Below are 17,769 nucleotides of genomic sequence, written 5' to 3'. Positions count from 1 at the left end.
TGTGGAACTCAGTAAATATTTGTTTGTTTTTAAAACTCACCTTTGTCTTCAGTTGCTTCACCTCAAAAGTAGAGGGAACCGCTCTGATCTTATCACGTAATAGTAACATAATTAGATAGGGAAGACCAGAGGGAGTCTGTCTCACTGTTTCATTACAAGGGATCACGGTTTGGCCACTTTATCATTCAATCTGCATCGACAGACCGTATATCAATAAGCCAGTAATACATTTTTCAGTGCGTTCTTTCTCATTATACCAAGTCCAAATTTTCACCTTAATACAGGTTAAGGGAAAACAAACAAAATACTTGGCACGGGGTTTCACGGACAGCCCTAGTTTCCCCAAGATAGAAGTAGCTTTATTGTGTTGTTTTTCTTGCTCATAAAATTAGAAAGACTTCATTAAATGTGAAAAGAAATAGAACTAGGACAGTTCATCTCAGAGAGATGACTGATAGCTAAAAATCTTTAAACAGATAAAAATACTACTTTGTATTCTCATGATATGGAGTACATGAGAATTCCAGTGGGAGATGCTTTGCTTTTCCATTGTACCATCTATAAAAATGGTTTTGTAAGAATATAAATATAAAGATTTCAAGATAAATAGATTATTACAGAAAAACATTTTAGCCAAGTGGACTGACAGTGAAAATCCTGGTTCGTTGTTGGTTATCCCATTCTCTGTCTAAAGAACCACTTGGCTCAGCTCTCCCACTGGCAAGCTATGTGGCCTCGGGCGACTTAATTGAACATTGCCATTTTCAGATTCCTATTTTTTATTTGTGAAATGGGAATCCTCCTATCAATTCAAAAGGTGTTTGTTCAAATAAGGATGTATTTGTGAAGCACCTGGCAACCGTCCAGGCAAAAATAAGTGTTGGAAATCACCTTTAAGGCCCCCTTCAGGTGGCAAACCTCCATGGCTTTTCTTGTCTTCTCAGACAATAACATTTTTTTTTTCTTCATTTGTATTCACAAAGCACTTTGTGGACCTCTGATTCAGGATGCCCTATTATGATTCCTCATTTATATCCAACTGCCTGATTATCTGCGAGTTCTTTGAGCAAGGACTAGGTGGCTACTTATTTTCTGTTATCTGACACAAAACAAGGCCCTGATGTAAATAAGTGGCCACTGTGTATGGTTACATTGAATTTTTGGATTGTGGTCATCAAAATAGACCCCAAAGGACACTTAGTCATCACCTTTTAAAATGATTTCAGTCTATATCTATCAAGAATGTAATAAAACTTTCTCATTTTCCAATATTATCCTAATTACCAAACCAAATTGGCCTCTCATACAATTGGTCCAAATTTCATAAGTGTGGTGCTATGTAGTAGGTCAAGGTGTCTTAAAGCAGCTGGGGTTTAAGTTAGACATTATTAAGGACTTCCTGAGGATTTATGATTGCCAAGCCCTAGAATAAACACAGGGCTAATTGAGAGAAGCTTGAAGTTCTTGAAGCCCTTGCATCAGATTTTTCTTAGTGCTGAGTGGACTCAGTGGTATCCTGCTTCCAGTAGAAGAACTGATTAGTTCACCTCCCAAGATAACAGGCCTTGAGCCCGTGGGCTTGGTTGGCTAAACCCACTTTACTATACCTGTGCACTTAAGGTTTCCAGAGGGCTTTCTATCCTTGGGAAAGCCATGAGGGGTACTCCGCGGGGATCCTCGGGTTTGGGTTTGGAAGGAGATCCTTGTGTTCCTTTAAAGTTATGGACCACGCACATTCCCTGCAGGATGAGGGGAAAAGCCTGGGGTCAGATTGCAGCCATCAATGCCTAGCCATGTCAGAGCACTGCATGCCTTGCCCCTAGAATGTCATTGCCATCATGACTTTTTCCCTTTGAGCCAGTGGGTAGGGATGACCTTGGGCGTAGTCTAGGTGTTTGCTGAACGCCTCTGAGGGCTGACGAAGCATCTGACTGATCACCACGCGGCCGGTGATAACCAACCCACCCACTGAGCCTGTTTCCCCATCTGTAAAATGGAAATAACAACACCTCTCTCACAGATTTGTAGTGATTAAAAGACACAGTGAATGTAAACCACCTCATAATAACAGCTAACATTTACTGAGGGCCACTCTATGTCTGACATTGTCCTGAGAATTTTGCCTTCCTGCATATAATCCACTCAACAGTCTTACAAGGGAGGTACTATTATCATCTCCAACTTAGATTACGAGGCACGTTGAAGTTACGGAATTTGCCCAAGGTCACACAGAGATTTTAACTCTGTAGCCCCTTAATCATACCACTACCTTATTCTGCCTCTTCACAAGTGCCAAACTCACAGCAAATAATCAATGTGAGCTAGTCTTTACCTCCTGCCCAAGACGACCATCCCTAAATTATATGACTACTATTTACCTGAGATTAAATAATTCAGTGTCACTTTCCTTCTATTGCCTCCATTAAAATACTCTTCCTCTCAATTACTACTCACTTTTCTTTATTTCCTACTGAGGCCCCCTTCATAACTGAGTCTGTCTTTACCATCTTCTCTGTTTCTTTTGCTCTCGTAGAGTTTATCTGTTTCTTTCCATGCTCTCTCTTCCCTTGTTCTGCATCTTTGTTTCTATAGCCAGTATCTTTGAATCTTTCTTTTTAAAGGAAATATTAGCTTTTTTCTTTTTTAAGATTTTATTTATTTATTTGAGAGAGAAGGAGATAGCAAGAGAGAGCACGAGCAGGGAGAAGGAGGAGAAACAGGTTCCCTGTGAGCAGGGAGCCCGATGTGGGGCTTGCTCCCAGGATCCTGAGATCATGACCTGAGCCAAACGCTTGATTGACTGAGCCACCAGGGCACCCAGTATCTTTCAATCTTTCCTGTCACTCTTCAAACCCTGCAGAACATTTATGTAAATATTCTCTACTTGGCTTTCTTCCATCTCACTCTCCAGCTCTGCTTAAACTGCCTCCATTCAAGAAATGGGAAAAGTGGGAGATGTAGGGGCGCTGGAGTTGGAAAGACCCAGGTCAGATTTATGGCTTATTGGTTGGGTGGCCATTGGGCAAGTTACTTATTTTTGAGCCTAACTTTCTTCACCTATAAAGTGAAGGTAAGAATACGGGTAGGCTTGTCCTAGGAGCACGTGACTTGATGTACATAAAGGGCAGGACATATAGTGATTGCTCAATTAATAGTCCCCTCCCCTCCATTTCATCTTCATCGGAAACACAAAACAAGAATGCACGTATGTTGCAAGTGTATCCTGTTCTCAGACTCTTCCCTCCCTGTATCCTCTCCAAGTCTCCACTTTGGAGGGCTTCCAGTCTCTTCTGAGACCCATTTCCAAGCTCAGTGTGAGTGTATGTGAGGTGCGTACAGGGGCACATGCAGATAACAACAGGAGATCATGGGGCCTGTCTCCTGCCAGAGCAATTCAGTTCTGGGTCTTACGTAAAGACCATTTGTGGAAAACAAGTTTTGACATTTGCCATCAACTTGGAAGCCAGTAACAGAGCAAACAGTAACTGAGCGGTAGGAAACAGGGCTGCAAGTTAATGGGAAAAAAAAAAAAACAAGTTTAAAGTAAAGCAGAATCTGTATATGGGTCCTTTGAAAATGCAAAGGATTTCACAGATTTCGTCCTGTAAAAACCTCGTGCAGTAGCTTGGGACAGTGAGCACTGCTGTTTCTCTCTAGCTGGGGATGCTGGCTCCAGGACCGAGGGACAGCAAAATTGTTTGGCTTTTGAGCCCAAGCCTTCATTTGAACTGCTGATCTGTCTTTGAAGACCCTCTCTTCTCTCAAAGCCTCCTGTACTCTTTCCCTCTTTTAAAAAGCAGTCACTGGGAAACATCCCTTAGGGGTAGCATCTCAGGATCAGCTCAGCACTGTGTTCCCTGCAGTGTCACACAGGAAATTCGCACTGAAGTCCTCTATCTTTTACTTTAGAAAGAAAGCCTGGGTCCATTAAAAATAATTTTGAATTAAAATGGAGCTTCCTAATCTCCATTGGGAGATCAGTGTTCTGAGTAAATATGAGCATTTTCTGTATCTCAGCAGGTAAAAAAGTTGGAAAACTCTGAGTTAGAAGTTGGGAGAGGCATAGGTGTATTTTGTACATTGGGAAGGGCAAGGAGGAGGGATAGGACAAAGAAGAATTAGGACCATGAAATCCATCTATGTGCGATGCCAGTCTTAATGGGGGCTTTGGACCAGAGTAGGCAGGATGGGAGGAGGGACATCCAGACTGTGAAGGCTTTTGTCTTTTCGGGGAAGCTTGCTGAATATGACTAGGGGACTCATTTCCAGCACAACATATGACTCTCCAGGCCCACTGATTTACTATAAATCCTCCTGAGTATATTTTAAATCCCTGAAGAGTATTTAAAAATTATACCTCTGAAATAAATTATTCCACAGCAAGAAAGAGAAATGAATTATTGTTATATGCCACAATAGATGAATTTCAAAATAATTATGCCAGGTGAAAGGGGAAAATAATGAATATAGACTCTGGGCGCCTGTGTGGCTCAGTCGGTTAAGCATCTGGCTTCAGCTCAGTTCATGAACCCAGGGTCCTGGGATTGAGCCCCATTGGGCTCCCTGCTCAGTGGGGAGCCTGCTGCTTCCTCTCCCACTCCTCCTTCTTGTGTTCTCTCTCTCTGTGTGTCAAATAAATAGAAACAAACAAACAAAAAATATAGACTCTATGATTCCATTCATATGAAATTCTAGAAAAGGCAAACTTATATAGAGTGATGGAGTGATGGAAAGATCAGTGGTTGCTTGGGAATGAGAGGAAGGAAGAAAGAGAAAGATGTATCTGTATGTCAAAATTTACCAAATTGTACACTTCATGTGCCATTTATGATCTGCCTAGCATACTTCAATAAAACTAAAAAAAGACAAAAACAATAAAAATTAGCCTCTTCACTTCTAAACCAACTCAGATGAAAAGGTGTCTCCTAGTTGAGCGAGTGGCAAGGCCCCCGTCTACTGGAGGAACTAAAATCATCAGAAATGTCAAGATATGGAGAAAACTGTATTAACCAAAACTCCTCCAGAAAGATTATTCTATGTGGTTGAGAAGCCATCTGGAGTGGAAATAAGATGCCCAAGAGCCATGTTTAGATGGTAAAGTCCAGGTGTGACGAGAGGAGGGTTTTCATACTGTTGAGTGTGACATACAAATGTAGACCAGAGCTGAATTTCTGGGGATGCCTGAGAAGGGGCTGTCTTGCTTCCACCATGGTATTTGTTTTCCGTTCTTGCCTCAAGGAATACTTAGCTTCTGCTGTCAATACCTTCTGCACAAATATTTAAAGAACACTGCTTTGAAGGTACGCCAAATTACTAGCCGGCCAGGCCTCACTCCTTAGCCCAGGGTTGAAGGAAGTGGGGGAAGGCATCACCCCAGGCATTCCTCTTCCTGACCCCCCTGGGAATATGCAATCAGATTCCTGAAAGAAAAGGTACTTTAGAAGTCCTTTTTGTGGCAAAACGATGCACAGTCCTTGGGAAAAAATGGCAACTTACAAGGCTGGGGCAGGAGGAACATGGCCTTATACTGCGGTCTGGCTAACCTGACTCACCGTGACCGCAGACAGGCTTTCAGAGGGTACGCGAGCGGAAAAAGAAAGAGCGAAGCTGACCCACCAGAAACAGGGCTACAGCCGTGCCCAGGATGAAGCCTGCAATCACGTCGGAGCAGTGGTTCCGGTACTCGGAGACCCGATTGAGGCCTGTCAGGAAGGCGGTGCAGAGGGTCCCGAGGCACAGCACGGGTTTAGCCAGCCGACTGCTCTTTGTCTTGATTGTGCTTGTGATGTACATCTGGAACGGACGGAGACCAGTGAGCGAGAGGCAGCCTGCCTGCACGCGGCAAACACGCGCATGCGCACACACGCCCCAGGGCATGCAAACGGGTCGTGCCAAAGTGGCCACGGTGCCTGGTTGAACAATTCCACTAAGTCACTTAGGAAAGAAACTGGGTAGGAAACGAGTGCAGCAATAACCACAAAGAGCCATTCACGAGTCGTGTTGCTCTGGATTCTAGAGGGCCCGCAAACAGAAATAGCGATGCAGAGAATGGCTGCTTAGTAAAGATCTGCTTTAGAGCACGCAGTTCTTACGCAACAAATTTGAGAATCATTTGCGGTATTAGGAAACCCATAAAGAATCTCAGATACCAAATAAACCTTCTGTGAGAATGAATTTTATGGAAGAGAAGGCCAGGTAGGTGAGTGGCTATACGTTTCACTTTTGGTGTCGCCCAGAGTTCTAGCTGATTCTTTGCACTTGTAGGCAACAAATATAAAAGCATTGACAGGTTAGTTGATTGAAGTAGAACTTCCAAATGAGTGTGTCACACAAACAGGTTTTAGCTGTGCCGGAAAATGGATTCTCACATTCCTTGGAACAGCTGTGATGGATGGGCTCTCTCCATGCTGTTACTCTAGCGTGTTTTAAAATATTGAAACTTTCTATGGGTCCCGCGACATCCGAAAGGTTGGGAAGATCTGACCTGAGGAAAGGATGATGCAATTTATGACACCTGAGATGTAGGCTGTTCTTGTCCATTGTGGGGAGTGGGGCAAGACTCTTTTTTTTTATTATAATATTTTTTATTATATTATGTTTGTCACCATACAGTACATCCCTGGTTTTTGATGTAAAGTTCCATGATTCATTAGTTGCGTATAACACCCAGGGCACCATGCAATACGTGCCCTCCTTACTACCCATCACCAAGACTCTTAAAGTTTCAGAGGTTCGGTTATCAAATGCGTGTCTCATGGCCTAGCGCCTCTTTCGAAGAAGTTAAGTTAATCACCTTTGGCAATGGTTACAAGAAACCACTAGAGGGCATTACTGATCCATCCCATAATTTCTTTAAAAATTTGACAAATGAGTTTGCAACTCTGAGAAACAGGATGCTAATACTCATAGTCTATAGTGTGTTGGTCTGAACACAGACCAGTTCAAATAGATGCATTTTACAGTATAACCATGGAAACTTAATTTCCTAAGTTCACAATTCACAACAGTGGTGTGAATACAGGTGGACGGGATTCTCTATTATGTGTGATAGATGCCCTACAGAAAACTGTGGTTAGATCAGTTACACAAATGAGACCACATCGTGACACCATTCCGACACTGTATAGGAAATATTACTTAACATCTATACTAGATATGTTTAACGAGTATTTTATGTTTTTGTGGGTTTTTTTTTTTTAGGTATACCCTTTATAAATACTTCCTATAAGATTAAAAACTATTAAGAGCATGGGCTTATGGTTAGTATTCTTCACAGTATTAACTAGTACTTAGGAGATCCTTGTTGAGTAATTTCCGAAAGCACTTCACACATAATAGGGGCTCAAAAAGTGTTCACATAACTGGAATCTTGTATCAGGGTTTATCTGATTATAGTCCGTCTATGGGGCATGATTTGAATTGGATTTTATCCGAATCCTTGAAAACATGTGCTACAGCAGCATTTGAGTGAGATTTCTTTTTTCTCAAAAGAAATTTATATCTCATTTGATGAGACAATTATTATGAGTAACAGATTTAGTCTTATAATGGTGTTACGCAAATTTCATACAGCAGTGACTTGGGTTTGATCAATATACAGAAAAGGGTTCAAGAGTACATTGCTTCAAATAACTTCAGTTCTAGATAATTTAGAACAAATGGATATTTTGAAAGTTGAAGAATATGCTGAATGCCTGAGAACTCTGTTTAAAAAATACGTGGCCTGCTGATCGATCTATCTATCATCTATCTTTCTATCTATCTATCTATCTATCTATCTATCTATCTATCATCTATCTATCTATCTATCATCTATCTATCTATCATCTATCTATCTATCATCTATCTATATCATCTATCTATCATCTATCATAAAGCAAAGAAGGCTTATCAAGCTACAATTGATCTGTTTTGTAAGTTGAGGCTTCTCTATTATCTACATGCATGTTTCCTTAATGGGGGGCAGCTGAAATCATTTTTATCACATATTCATTAAAAAATAGACCTAAAGGAATAACTAGGAAAGCTAATTTTGGGTAATTGGTGGTTGACAAATTCATCCTACAGATGTGATCCTGTGAACGTGACACAAAGGAACCATTGTTTTAAAGAGAATATTCAGCAATTTATTTTAAACTACTTCATAGACCAGCCCTGTAGTCAGTCACCTTCCCTCCACCCTGAATGTATGCATCCAGGTGATGTCAGGGACACTCTCCCATCAGAGGCTGACTCTCAGCTGAGAGTGCAGTTACTCTCACTGGATGAGGTGGGAACTTGCTCCCCTGGGAAGTGGGGTGAGTCTTGCTCAGACCCTCTGGGAAGAATGGATTATTTTAAAGGCGTCTTTCCTCTGCCTTCTCCTTCCCCTGCCTTTCATTGAGAATCACTAGACTAGTCACACCTGGAACATAAGTGCAAGTAAGGAAAAGGTGTGATTTTGACCAATAGTTGCTCTTCCACAGGTAAAGGCATAGGATATCCAGCCTTTGAGCTGATTCCTTCTATATTTCTATACTCCTAGTTCGAAGGAAGCATAGGTCAGAGAAAGGGGAGACGAAGTCATTTCCAAAAAAAAAGAGAAGGAAATAAAAGGGACCCCATTGCTTCTTTTTGTATTTTAAGATGTGGGATGCACTTTAGGTTTTTTTCTGTAATGAAAGCAAAAACTGTAAAGAGAACATTATACCCTAGTGGGGGCAATCAAAGTCTGTATGATTTGGGGAGCAGTGAGAAGGGAGCTTTTGGGCATTGGGGGTCTTGTAGGATCATCCATCTGTTCTGGCTAAATGAAGAGGAAGAGTGTCAGGAGGAGCAGAGGAAAGCTGTGTTTTTATCCCAGGTCTGCTGCACTACCCAGGCAGCCATGCGCATGAAGGCCCACACCTGCAAATTTGTAGGCAGGTGTGAGAAATGCGTGCTGTTCTGGAACCAATGAGAACTTTGGCAAAGAGTGTTGTTGTGGGCAGTGGGAGAATCCCAGACATGGTGCCAAGAGCCTGGGTCCCAGCTCCAACTGTGGGCTCTCAGCACTTCTCTGGGCCTCAGTTTCCACATCTGTAAAATGGGAAGAGTTGACTAAGAGATTATCAACATTGCCATATTAATTAGCCTCTGGCAGGTTGGTATATTACCCTGGGATGTTGGGGGAGGTGGGGGCAACCGCGTGATGCTGTACAGGAGAAACACATTGTCATGTGTTTCATGTAACACTCTAAGTGACAGCGATGAGAGAATGAAGGCGAGGAGGGCAGAAGGACTCACATCCCAGCCAGACGCTGGTCTTGGGGGTGACAGCATGACTGTTATACTCACCGTGGCATATAAGGCGGAGTAAATGCTCAGAGCAGCGTGTTTGGAGGGAAAGGATCTCCGAGCCTTTTCTATCACTTCCATGTCCCCAGTACAAATGTTCCCATTGTTGATGAACTGGTGGTGTGCCCGGCAGTCTGTACTGGTGTAGTTCGGCTTGCACACTGTCAGGAAGTATGGCGTTAGGTGCCCCGTGACCACCTGTCCAGCGTTTACAAAAATGTCAGTAGCAAAAAGTCCGAAGGCAAATACCCCTACAAGGAGATTGGAAATGATCAGGAATGGTGACGTTGGCACAGTTTTGTCCCTGAGAGAAGACCTAGCGGTGAGAATCCACAACAACCCATCAAAGAGGATCTCACCAGAGTCAAATGGTCCCCTCACTTCCATTTTTTGTAGGGACTGGTGCCTGCTTCCCCAATCATTATTTCCTCCAAACTGATGCAGACATTCTGCTGTTCGCATTTTATTGTTTTATATAAGTAAGGCAGAAGCAGCATGTTCTAATGGAAAGAACTAGAATTTTGGAGTCCTACCGATTTGGGCTCCATCCAGCCCCAGCGTGGCTGACTCATTCACCATGTATAAGCGATTTACCTTCCCTGAACCTTGGGACCCCCAGTCACAATATGGTTGGGGGGAGTGATACCTCACAAAGAAGTTGGAAAGATGACATGGGATAGGTCCAAAATACCCACTATGGTGCCTGGTAGCTACTCAACAGCAGTTAGTTCCCCCTTCCCCCCATAGAAAATATATCCTCCCCAGTCTTGTTTGGAAATGCAAGTACTCTGAGGGAATTTCTATGACATCATGGCAGCTGAGAGTGAATGGAGTTGTGAGGGAGTTATCCTTAAAAGAGAGAAGAAAGTCCATTCCAGAAACCTTGATTGAATTGGATGTTTCATTTGATGTTGGGCAGAGAAAATGAGAAGAAGGGACGAGTGTTAAAGACAAACATTGCTGACCGTTGCTGTAACAAGCTTCCACCAACTGAGCTGCTTACAACATCACAAGTGTACCCTCTTATAGCTCTAGAGGTCTCAAGTCCAAAACAGGTTTCACTGGGGTAAACTCAGAGGCTGGTAGGGCTGTGCTCCTTCTGGAAGCTGGAGGGTGGAATTCATACTTTGCCTTTTCTAGTGTCTAAGCTGCCTTCATTCTTTGTCTTGTGACCCGCTTCCAGTAATCCTATCACTACAACTTCTGCTTCTGTTGTCGCACTTCCTTCTTTGACTCAGATTCTCCTAGTTTCCTCTTATGAGGACTTTTTGATTACATTGGGTCCACCTGACTAACTCAGGATAATCTCCTCATCTCAAGAGCATGAATTTAATCACACCTGTAAATTCCGTCTTGTCATATAAGGTATCAAATCCAGTTTCCAGCGATCAGGGTACAGACATTTTGGGACACTAGGGCACTCCTCTTCCTGCCACACTGACTTTGCTGTTTGGCTGAGAATCTTGTGGGTAGTCTGTCTTTCCTGGATTTTATCTGTCCTCTGATAAATTCCACTGGATTAGTCCCAATAAGATTGAACATGGTAAAGCAGAATTCCTTATAGGAAGCTTCACTGTGAACTCTTTCAAAGTCTATACAGTACAGCTGTAGCTTATCAGTGGACTATTGTCTGTTAGATATATCAAGAGGGGCTGCAGAGCTGAGCTATGTACAAGTTGTTGGAAGGGATAAAGATTTTGAAATGCAGCTCAATTATGGGAGAAGTTGGCAAGTGCGAGAGGCAGTGTTAACCCTCGTAAATGTCAAGGATCTGCTATAGTTTCAATTAAATTTCTGCCCAACTTGGACTCCCATATTCAATGTCCTCGATCTGCAAATTGTGCTGATACCAGCACCCAAAAGGTAATCCATTACAGCAGAGGTGAAGACAAGTTTGGCTGAAACCTTCATCCGGTTTTCATTTTGGTCTGTATTGATTGCTGTAATTTTCTTTTTTGTGGCTTTGCCAGAATGTGCTTTATCACAATGAGAACTGGCTCTTTTAACAGCATCAGCTGGCTTGTGCTCAGAGGGTCTGACCTCTGAGAGTATGCAATCGTTGATCATTCGTGGCAATTTTCACCCCCAGGTTCTGGAAGTCTGAATGGTTAGACATTTTTTTATACCTTCAAGCAAGATTCTTAAAGACCAGGTCTCTCTGGCTTTTTCAAGGGGGCAATAAGTCTGTCTGGGCATACTCTTCCAGGAAACTAGGGTAATTTATGATTTGAAAAAGGAAAAGTGACAGCAATTGCCTCTGGCATTTTATTTGTCAGAAGTGCTTCTGATCAGGGTGGGTGTGTCCTTTCTGAGATGGGATTTCCAGGCTCCTTGGATCGGTGTCTGAGGTGCCAGCTCCGCAGTCATGGTGATGCTGCCGTGGGCAGCTCTTCTCTTTATTGTTCCAGGATATTTTTGCAGAAAGTGGCTTTCCCCTCTTCTTCTCTGCCTTCTTAGGATCATCCATCTCTGCTTTTCCTGATGGCTTCACAAGCACCTGCCTTCCAAACATTTCATTCCGGTGCATTTGATCTAGCTTCAGAAGGACACTGTGGCAGCACGGGAATCCACCTGCCTGACACAAGCTGCACCAACAAAGGGCGGTGGAACCCGCGGCAGCGATTCACAGATAATGTCAGATCCTACAGAGCTTTTGTAAGACACTTCGGCCATTGCTCTGAACCCTGAGCTCCTCGTGGGTCTTTTCCCAGCCTCAGAAGTTCACAATAGCTACTTTTGTCCTTAGGGTCAGGTGGAACACCATTTATGGTCTCCTGCCTCGCAACGTATGATTTGAAGGAGATGTTTTTAAAATGTCTATAGAACCTACCTTTGTGTCAAAAATTCTTTCAGTGAGGTCATATTTTTGAAATTTTAACCGATACATTTTTCATTCCTATAACCTTCCCTAGTGGGTTCTCTTTATCTTACAAATCTGCTCCCAACAGTGTTCCTTGTTTCAGGGGAGCTGATCACATTTATGAATGGATTTACAGCCAACACAATAGTCTAAAATAAAGTGCTTTTGATTTGCCAGAGCTATGTGCTTGAGACACTTGTCGATATTGTTGTTGCTTTGTTTGGAATTCCAAAAAGGCTTAGATGGGACGACTAAGAGCCATGGTCTGGAGGATGAGACCACTGAGTTTCTAAAATGAACCCTACCGCAGGGGAGGGTGTGGCTGGGGTGACCCACAAGGAGGAGCCGGAACTGTGGTTGAGGCAGAGAAGAGGCATCCTCATGCTCTCTGCCTCACACTGGCTGTCAAACCCAGGGGCAGGGCAATAGAAACTTTTGGAAATCAAGATGAAGTATGTCCCATCCCTCTCAGGGTATAGCTCAGGAGCCCTGCAAGCCTTTTGGAGAAGCTTCACACCTCACATGGTATCAGAATAGGGTGCTTATAATATTAGCAAGGACAGAGGGAGGGACAAATTGGCTGAGCCCAAGGGCCACCTCACAAGGCTCATACATTCTGGTGTGGTATGGAGTAAGCGGTTGTAAATTCCCCCATCCCTAAGGGATGACGGGCATTAGAATGCTGAGAGGACAGGAGGCTAGAAAGGCCTGGTATTAGGACAAAGAGATTGATGATGATGTCTGTGGTCCTTGTCAGGATGACACAGATCAGCTAAGGAAACCTGAGCATGCATCTTCTTTGTGGCCTAAATAGACCTGTCAGACCACTCAAAGGATGAAGAAAGAGGAAGACAAAGGTATTAAAAAGTCCTTATTTTTTCCCTCAGGATTCTATCTGGGTCCCTCTGATCTCAGTTTGTCTCGGGACAAATTAGGATCTTTGATCGCTAGCAATTTAGGACATGGAGGTAAAACTCTGGGACCTGGTCCCTGCTATGAATCAGTGGATTCTACCCTTTTACTCAACCATGAACATAGCAGGAGCAGTGACATAACCAGGAAAGTTGCGTAAGGAGAACTAACAAAGCCACAGATAATTGGCATGCTGGAAAAAGGTACTAGGACCCATAGCAGGATACCTTTAGGCCTTCCAAACAAACAAACTGGTCAAAGTACATAACCAGACTGCTGGCTGCCAAGGCAGATGCTACAGCTTTCCACACAGGTGACCTTCATTAGGAAGCCTAGCCCCAGATAGTAGGGTGGTATTGGGGTGAGGAGGCATTGGTGGGGTGAGGGAAGGACTAAATTCCTTTTAGCCACAAAGGTCCTGTGACCTTAGGGGGAACCTCTAAATTGAAGGCCAGCTATTCTATATTCAACTATAAATGTGTAATTTCCAGTTTAAAATGGCACCTTGCTTGATCGCCCCTGGTAGAGCATCTCTCAATTGTCTACTAGAGTATACGTGATGCTTACGAAAAAAGATGGAAACTCCTAATGCCAACCCAAAGTGAGAATCAGGAAGGGGTTTCCATTATCGTAAGTGACATGGAGTGGGTTTTCTCTCTCTCTCTCTCTCACACACAAACACACACACACACACACACAGACTTTTACTTCAGAAAAAACTCAAACTTCTCCTTAGAAGACAGAAATCAGGGGAGAAAACCTAGGAAGAGATTTCCTTTCTCTCCTACCAGCAGGGTCCAGACTCAGAGATTCGGAATTGAGATTGCTCAGAAATATGGCTGTGGTCACTCTACCGGATGAGTTCTGCTCTTTGAATTTGCCTGGAACTGTCTGCTCTCCTTCTTCACTCTCCTACGTGTATTCAGAGACACACTCCTGGGTGACGCCAGGTGGGAGGTGCAGAGGCACAGGCAGCAGCCTCTTCTGGGAGCGCTCTCGTGTGCTCTAGAGATGAGAGCCTGCTGGGCCCTGTAGTTGTGCGTGCTCTTCATGCTCACAGCAGTGGGGGTTCAAGGAGATGCCAGGTCACCGGAGCTGAGGAGCTCTGGCAGAAAGCCCGCTAACTGGGGACCGGACTCGCCGTGTGCACACCGACCTGCTCTCAAGCTGTAGATCTGAAGAGTAGGCCAAGAGCAAGCCGCACTTCTCTCTGCTGATGAATACTGTGGATGGGTCTTGCCTTACTTAAGAGTGAATAGGGTGAAACAATCACGTATCACATGGGGTCTTAGAAAAAATATTCCTATTTTAGACTAGTATAATACTATTTTACTTTTTCGTACCCTTTGTCCCAGGAAGAATTTTACATTTGTGTGATTATCTAGTGATGCGCATCTCTCCCATTGGAACTGTAGAATATACAAGCTAAGACACTGAACACATCTGTTTTAGGGTTGCATCCTAAGTACCTAGTATCAAATGCGGCACATAGTAAATATTTAACACTTATTTGTGAATCAATTAATAGACTGCTAAAGAAACTTCAGAGTGATAATAGGAGAAGAGGATGAAAAAGCATAGGCACTTGCCCAGATTTTCTGGCTCCTGTTGGTGTCTCACGTCCCCGATTCTATTGAACACAGGGTTGACTTCCAACCATTTAGCATGTAAATTGGAGCGACTGGGTCTCTTTTTTATAAACTTCACAAAATCCAGCATAGTGCTAGGCACTTAGCAAATAAAGAGGATAATTGAAAACTGGGGCTTCGTAAGTGTTTTATGAGTTAGGAAACTTGTAAGTCATCATTTGGAAGGTAAAGGATTCTCCATTTTCAATGCAGCAAGAATGAAAAGAGAAGCTTAAATTGGAATATGGAGATCCCTGCTATCCACAACAGGAGAGACTTCCTACCAAGGAGATCTGTGAAGCACAAGGAAACTGGAAATCATGATCAGCTTGGGTACAGTTTTACACTTAGACATCTTTGACATTTCTGATCCTGAGAACTTGCAATGGTTGTCAGTTTAAATATTAACACAGGAACACATGAAATCATGACTCCTACCTATTTTCATGTGGAAAAACGAACATCTAGAACTTTCAAAAAGAAAAGGATATTGAAAAAGACATAAAAATGAGTTATCTGGGTTAGTGTGGTAACAGTAGTCTCTGAAGAGGGGGAGGGAATCCCACTCCTCCCTCAACACATGTTCTCAGCCTCTTATCAAACACTTCTAAAAGAGGGCTGCTCTTTTGTCTATGTTGAGCAAAACAATGCAATGAAAGAGAAGAATGAAGAACTATTGTGCTGTGTGACATTGAGAATGCTTGACATTTTCTTGTGTTCAAAATTTAGCCAGCTTTGTGAATCTTTTGTCATAGCTTTCCTACTATGATGTTCAAAAAACAAGGAACACATCAGTTCCTAGCCTTTGTTTTAGTGGGAAAATGGATGAAAATCTTATCCCACGCAGGCAAGTACAAGAGTGGCATGGGTTCACCAGTGCCATTTTCCACAGTGGAAGGGGAACACCTAAGGAGCTCTTATGTTCAGTTTCCTCAACATACATTCTGATTCAATCACCAACTCTTAATTTTAAATCTCATCTTTCGTCAAATCCCCACTGTAAATGGAATACAAGATACAAAGAAATGCACAGAGTTCCTTTTCACTTTTACTTTTGCCACATTAAGATCCTTAGCGGAAAATCTCAGTCAAGAAAGTTACTGAGCTATTGCTCTCAATTCAGCTGTAAAGACCATTCTTTCAGGAAACAACCATTTCTTTGGGAAAAGGAAAGATGGTACAATATCTTCTTTTTAAGATGCTTTATTCAAACTGAACGTTTCCTAATGAAGAGACTTATCTGTGGTTACCATGTTCGTCCCATTTCCTTGCAAGTATGTACTGCACGGATGAGATGTTTGAATAAGAGTGGCATGGAAACTAGGTAATAACAATAAAGATAATAAAGGATAGCTAATACACTGTGCTTGGTGTGTATTAGATATTGGTCTGCATGCTTTAGAATATAGTTCACTCAGTCCCCACCACAAATCTTTTAGGCGGACACTATTAGTATGTCCACCTTTCATAGATGAGGAAATTGAGGCATAGAGAGGCAATTAACTTGACCAAAAAGAGCTGGGATTAGAAATTAAATAATATGTATTATGTGTTTTCATGTTGAGGCATGTGTTATACATACTGACATTTACATGTGTATTTTAAAAATACTCTACATATCCATTATGCTGTTTCACCTACTTCTAAGTACAGTAAGGAAGGAGGTATTAGTTGACCAATCAGATGCTTTGGATGCAAATTTCAGAAATTTCTGTTATAATCAATGCTTCTTCGTGCTTCCAGAGTTGGTATCTCCTTTGTAATATATTAATACAAATGAGTATATAAAAGTATAAAAGTAAAAAAATGTGTATTATATATTAATATAAATGTGTGTATAAAAGTATATTCCAGAATTGATATTTCCTTTGTAATATATTAAAATAAATGTGTGTATAAAAACATAAAAAAAAGAAATTAAATAGTATGGCTCTAAAGCCATATTTTTTAAGATTCACTTATTTATTTTAGAGAGAGAGACAGAGAACAGGGGGAGGAGCAGAGGGAGAGGCAAAAATCTCTCAAGAAGACTCCGTGTTCATCGTGGAGTCAGAGGTCGGCTCAATCTCATGATCCTGAGATCTTGACCTGTGCCGAAACCAGGCGTCGGAGCTTAACCGACCAAGCCACTCAGGCACCTCTAAATCCACACCCTTAATCATAATCTTCTAAGTTTATATTTTCATGTACTTAAAAAAATATGAGTAGGTATCAGGCCATGAAAAAAAGCACTTTAGTTCTATTTGCTTGGGGACACACACACACACACACACACTGAGAAGAGGCAAAGATTTAGAACATGCCCCTGATGAAATGTATTGCACCTGTCACAACAGAACAAGAGTTTCTCAATATTTTAGGCACCAGTTTTCCAACAAGAGTATGGTAGAATACCTGAGATATGTCATCATTGAATGAGGTACTTTTTTCATCACTTGGGCAATGAATCTGACTTTTTTTCTAGTATAATACAACACCATCAGTGCAAACTGATCTACATATCGTCAAATCTTATTTTATGCTTCAAAAAGAAGTTTCTGACACAATTGAATATATCAGTTCCTTGGACAGTTAATTTCAAGTGTTCACAAAACAAGATCTTGTGGTCTCTATTTCCTGTAGATGTCATGAAAACACCAAAGGCTGATAGCAGTCTACTTGTCTTGATGGCATGGTTTTCATTCTAAGAACAATGTTATTTAAATCAACTAATCTGAACCTCAGTTACTTTATAGCACAAGGTTATTATGCAAATTGTAGAAAGAGTTGTAAGAAAATTTTATAAATTGTGAGCTCGATATAGATATTAGTTACTATTATTTTTATAACTGAGGGAAATAAATGTCCTCAGTTCAGGTGTTTTAAATAAATTGATTATAAAATTATTTTTAAAACAGGAAAGAGACAAGAACCTTATAATTCTAACAACTTCAATCAAATATTCGACTCTATGATGTGTTATTTGTTCTTTGTTATTAATAAAGCAGCTTTTACAATATGATGAGCTGGTGGTTTTAAAAAATACCCTATATTTGTCATTATAACTACTCATTG

At 41.9% G+C, this 17,769-nt stretch overlaps 1 protein-coding gene across 2 annotated transcripts in view; it reads right to left on the bottom strand.

Moving 5' to 3' along the window:
- Nucleotides 1-17,769, bottom strand: part of PLPPR1 (phospholipid phosphatase related 1) — a 252,822-nt gene that overhangs the window by 4,938 nt on the left and 230,115 nt on the right. For both annotated transcript variants that reach the window (XM_034664211.1, XM_002926473.4), the window contains exons 5-7: nucleotides 9,316-9,566; nucleotides 5,617-5,793; nucleotides 1,608-1,739 (exon numbers count right to left, since the gene is read on the bottom strand). In XM_034664211.1, coding sequence (XP_034520102.1) covers nucleotides 1,608-1,739; nucleotides 5,617-5,793; nucleotides 9,316-9,566 — 560 coding nt within the window. The remainder of the gene's footprint in view (nucleotides 1-1,607; nucleotides 1,740-5,616; nucleotides 5,794-9,315; nucleotides 9,567-17,769) is intronic.

Source organism: Ailuropoda melanoleuca, chromosome 7 (assembly GCF_002007445.2).
Source record: "Ailuropoda melanoleuca isolate Jingjing chromosome 7, ASM200744v2, whole genome shotgun sequence".
Classification (NCBI taxonomy): Eukaryota; Metazoa; Chordata; class Mammalia; order Carnivora; family Ursidae; genus Ailuropoda; species Ailuropoda melanoleuca.
This window is presented reverse-complemented; position numbering and strand designations above follow the sequence as displayed.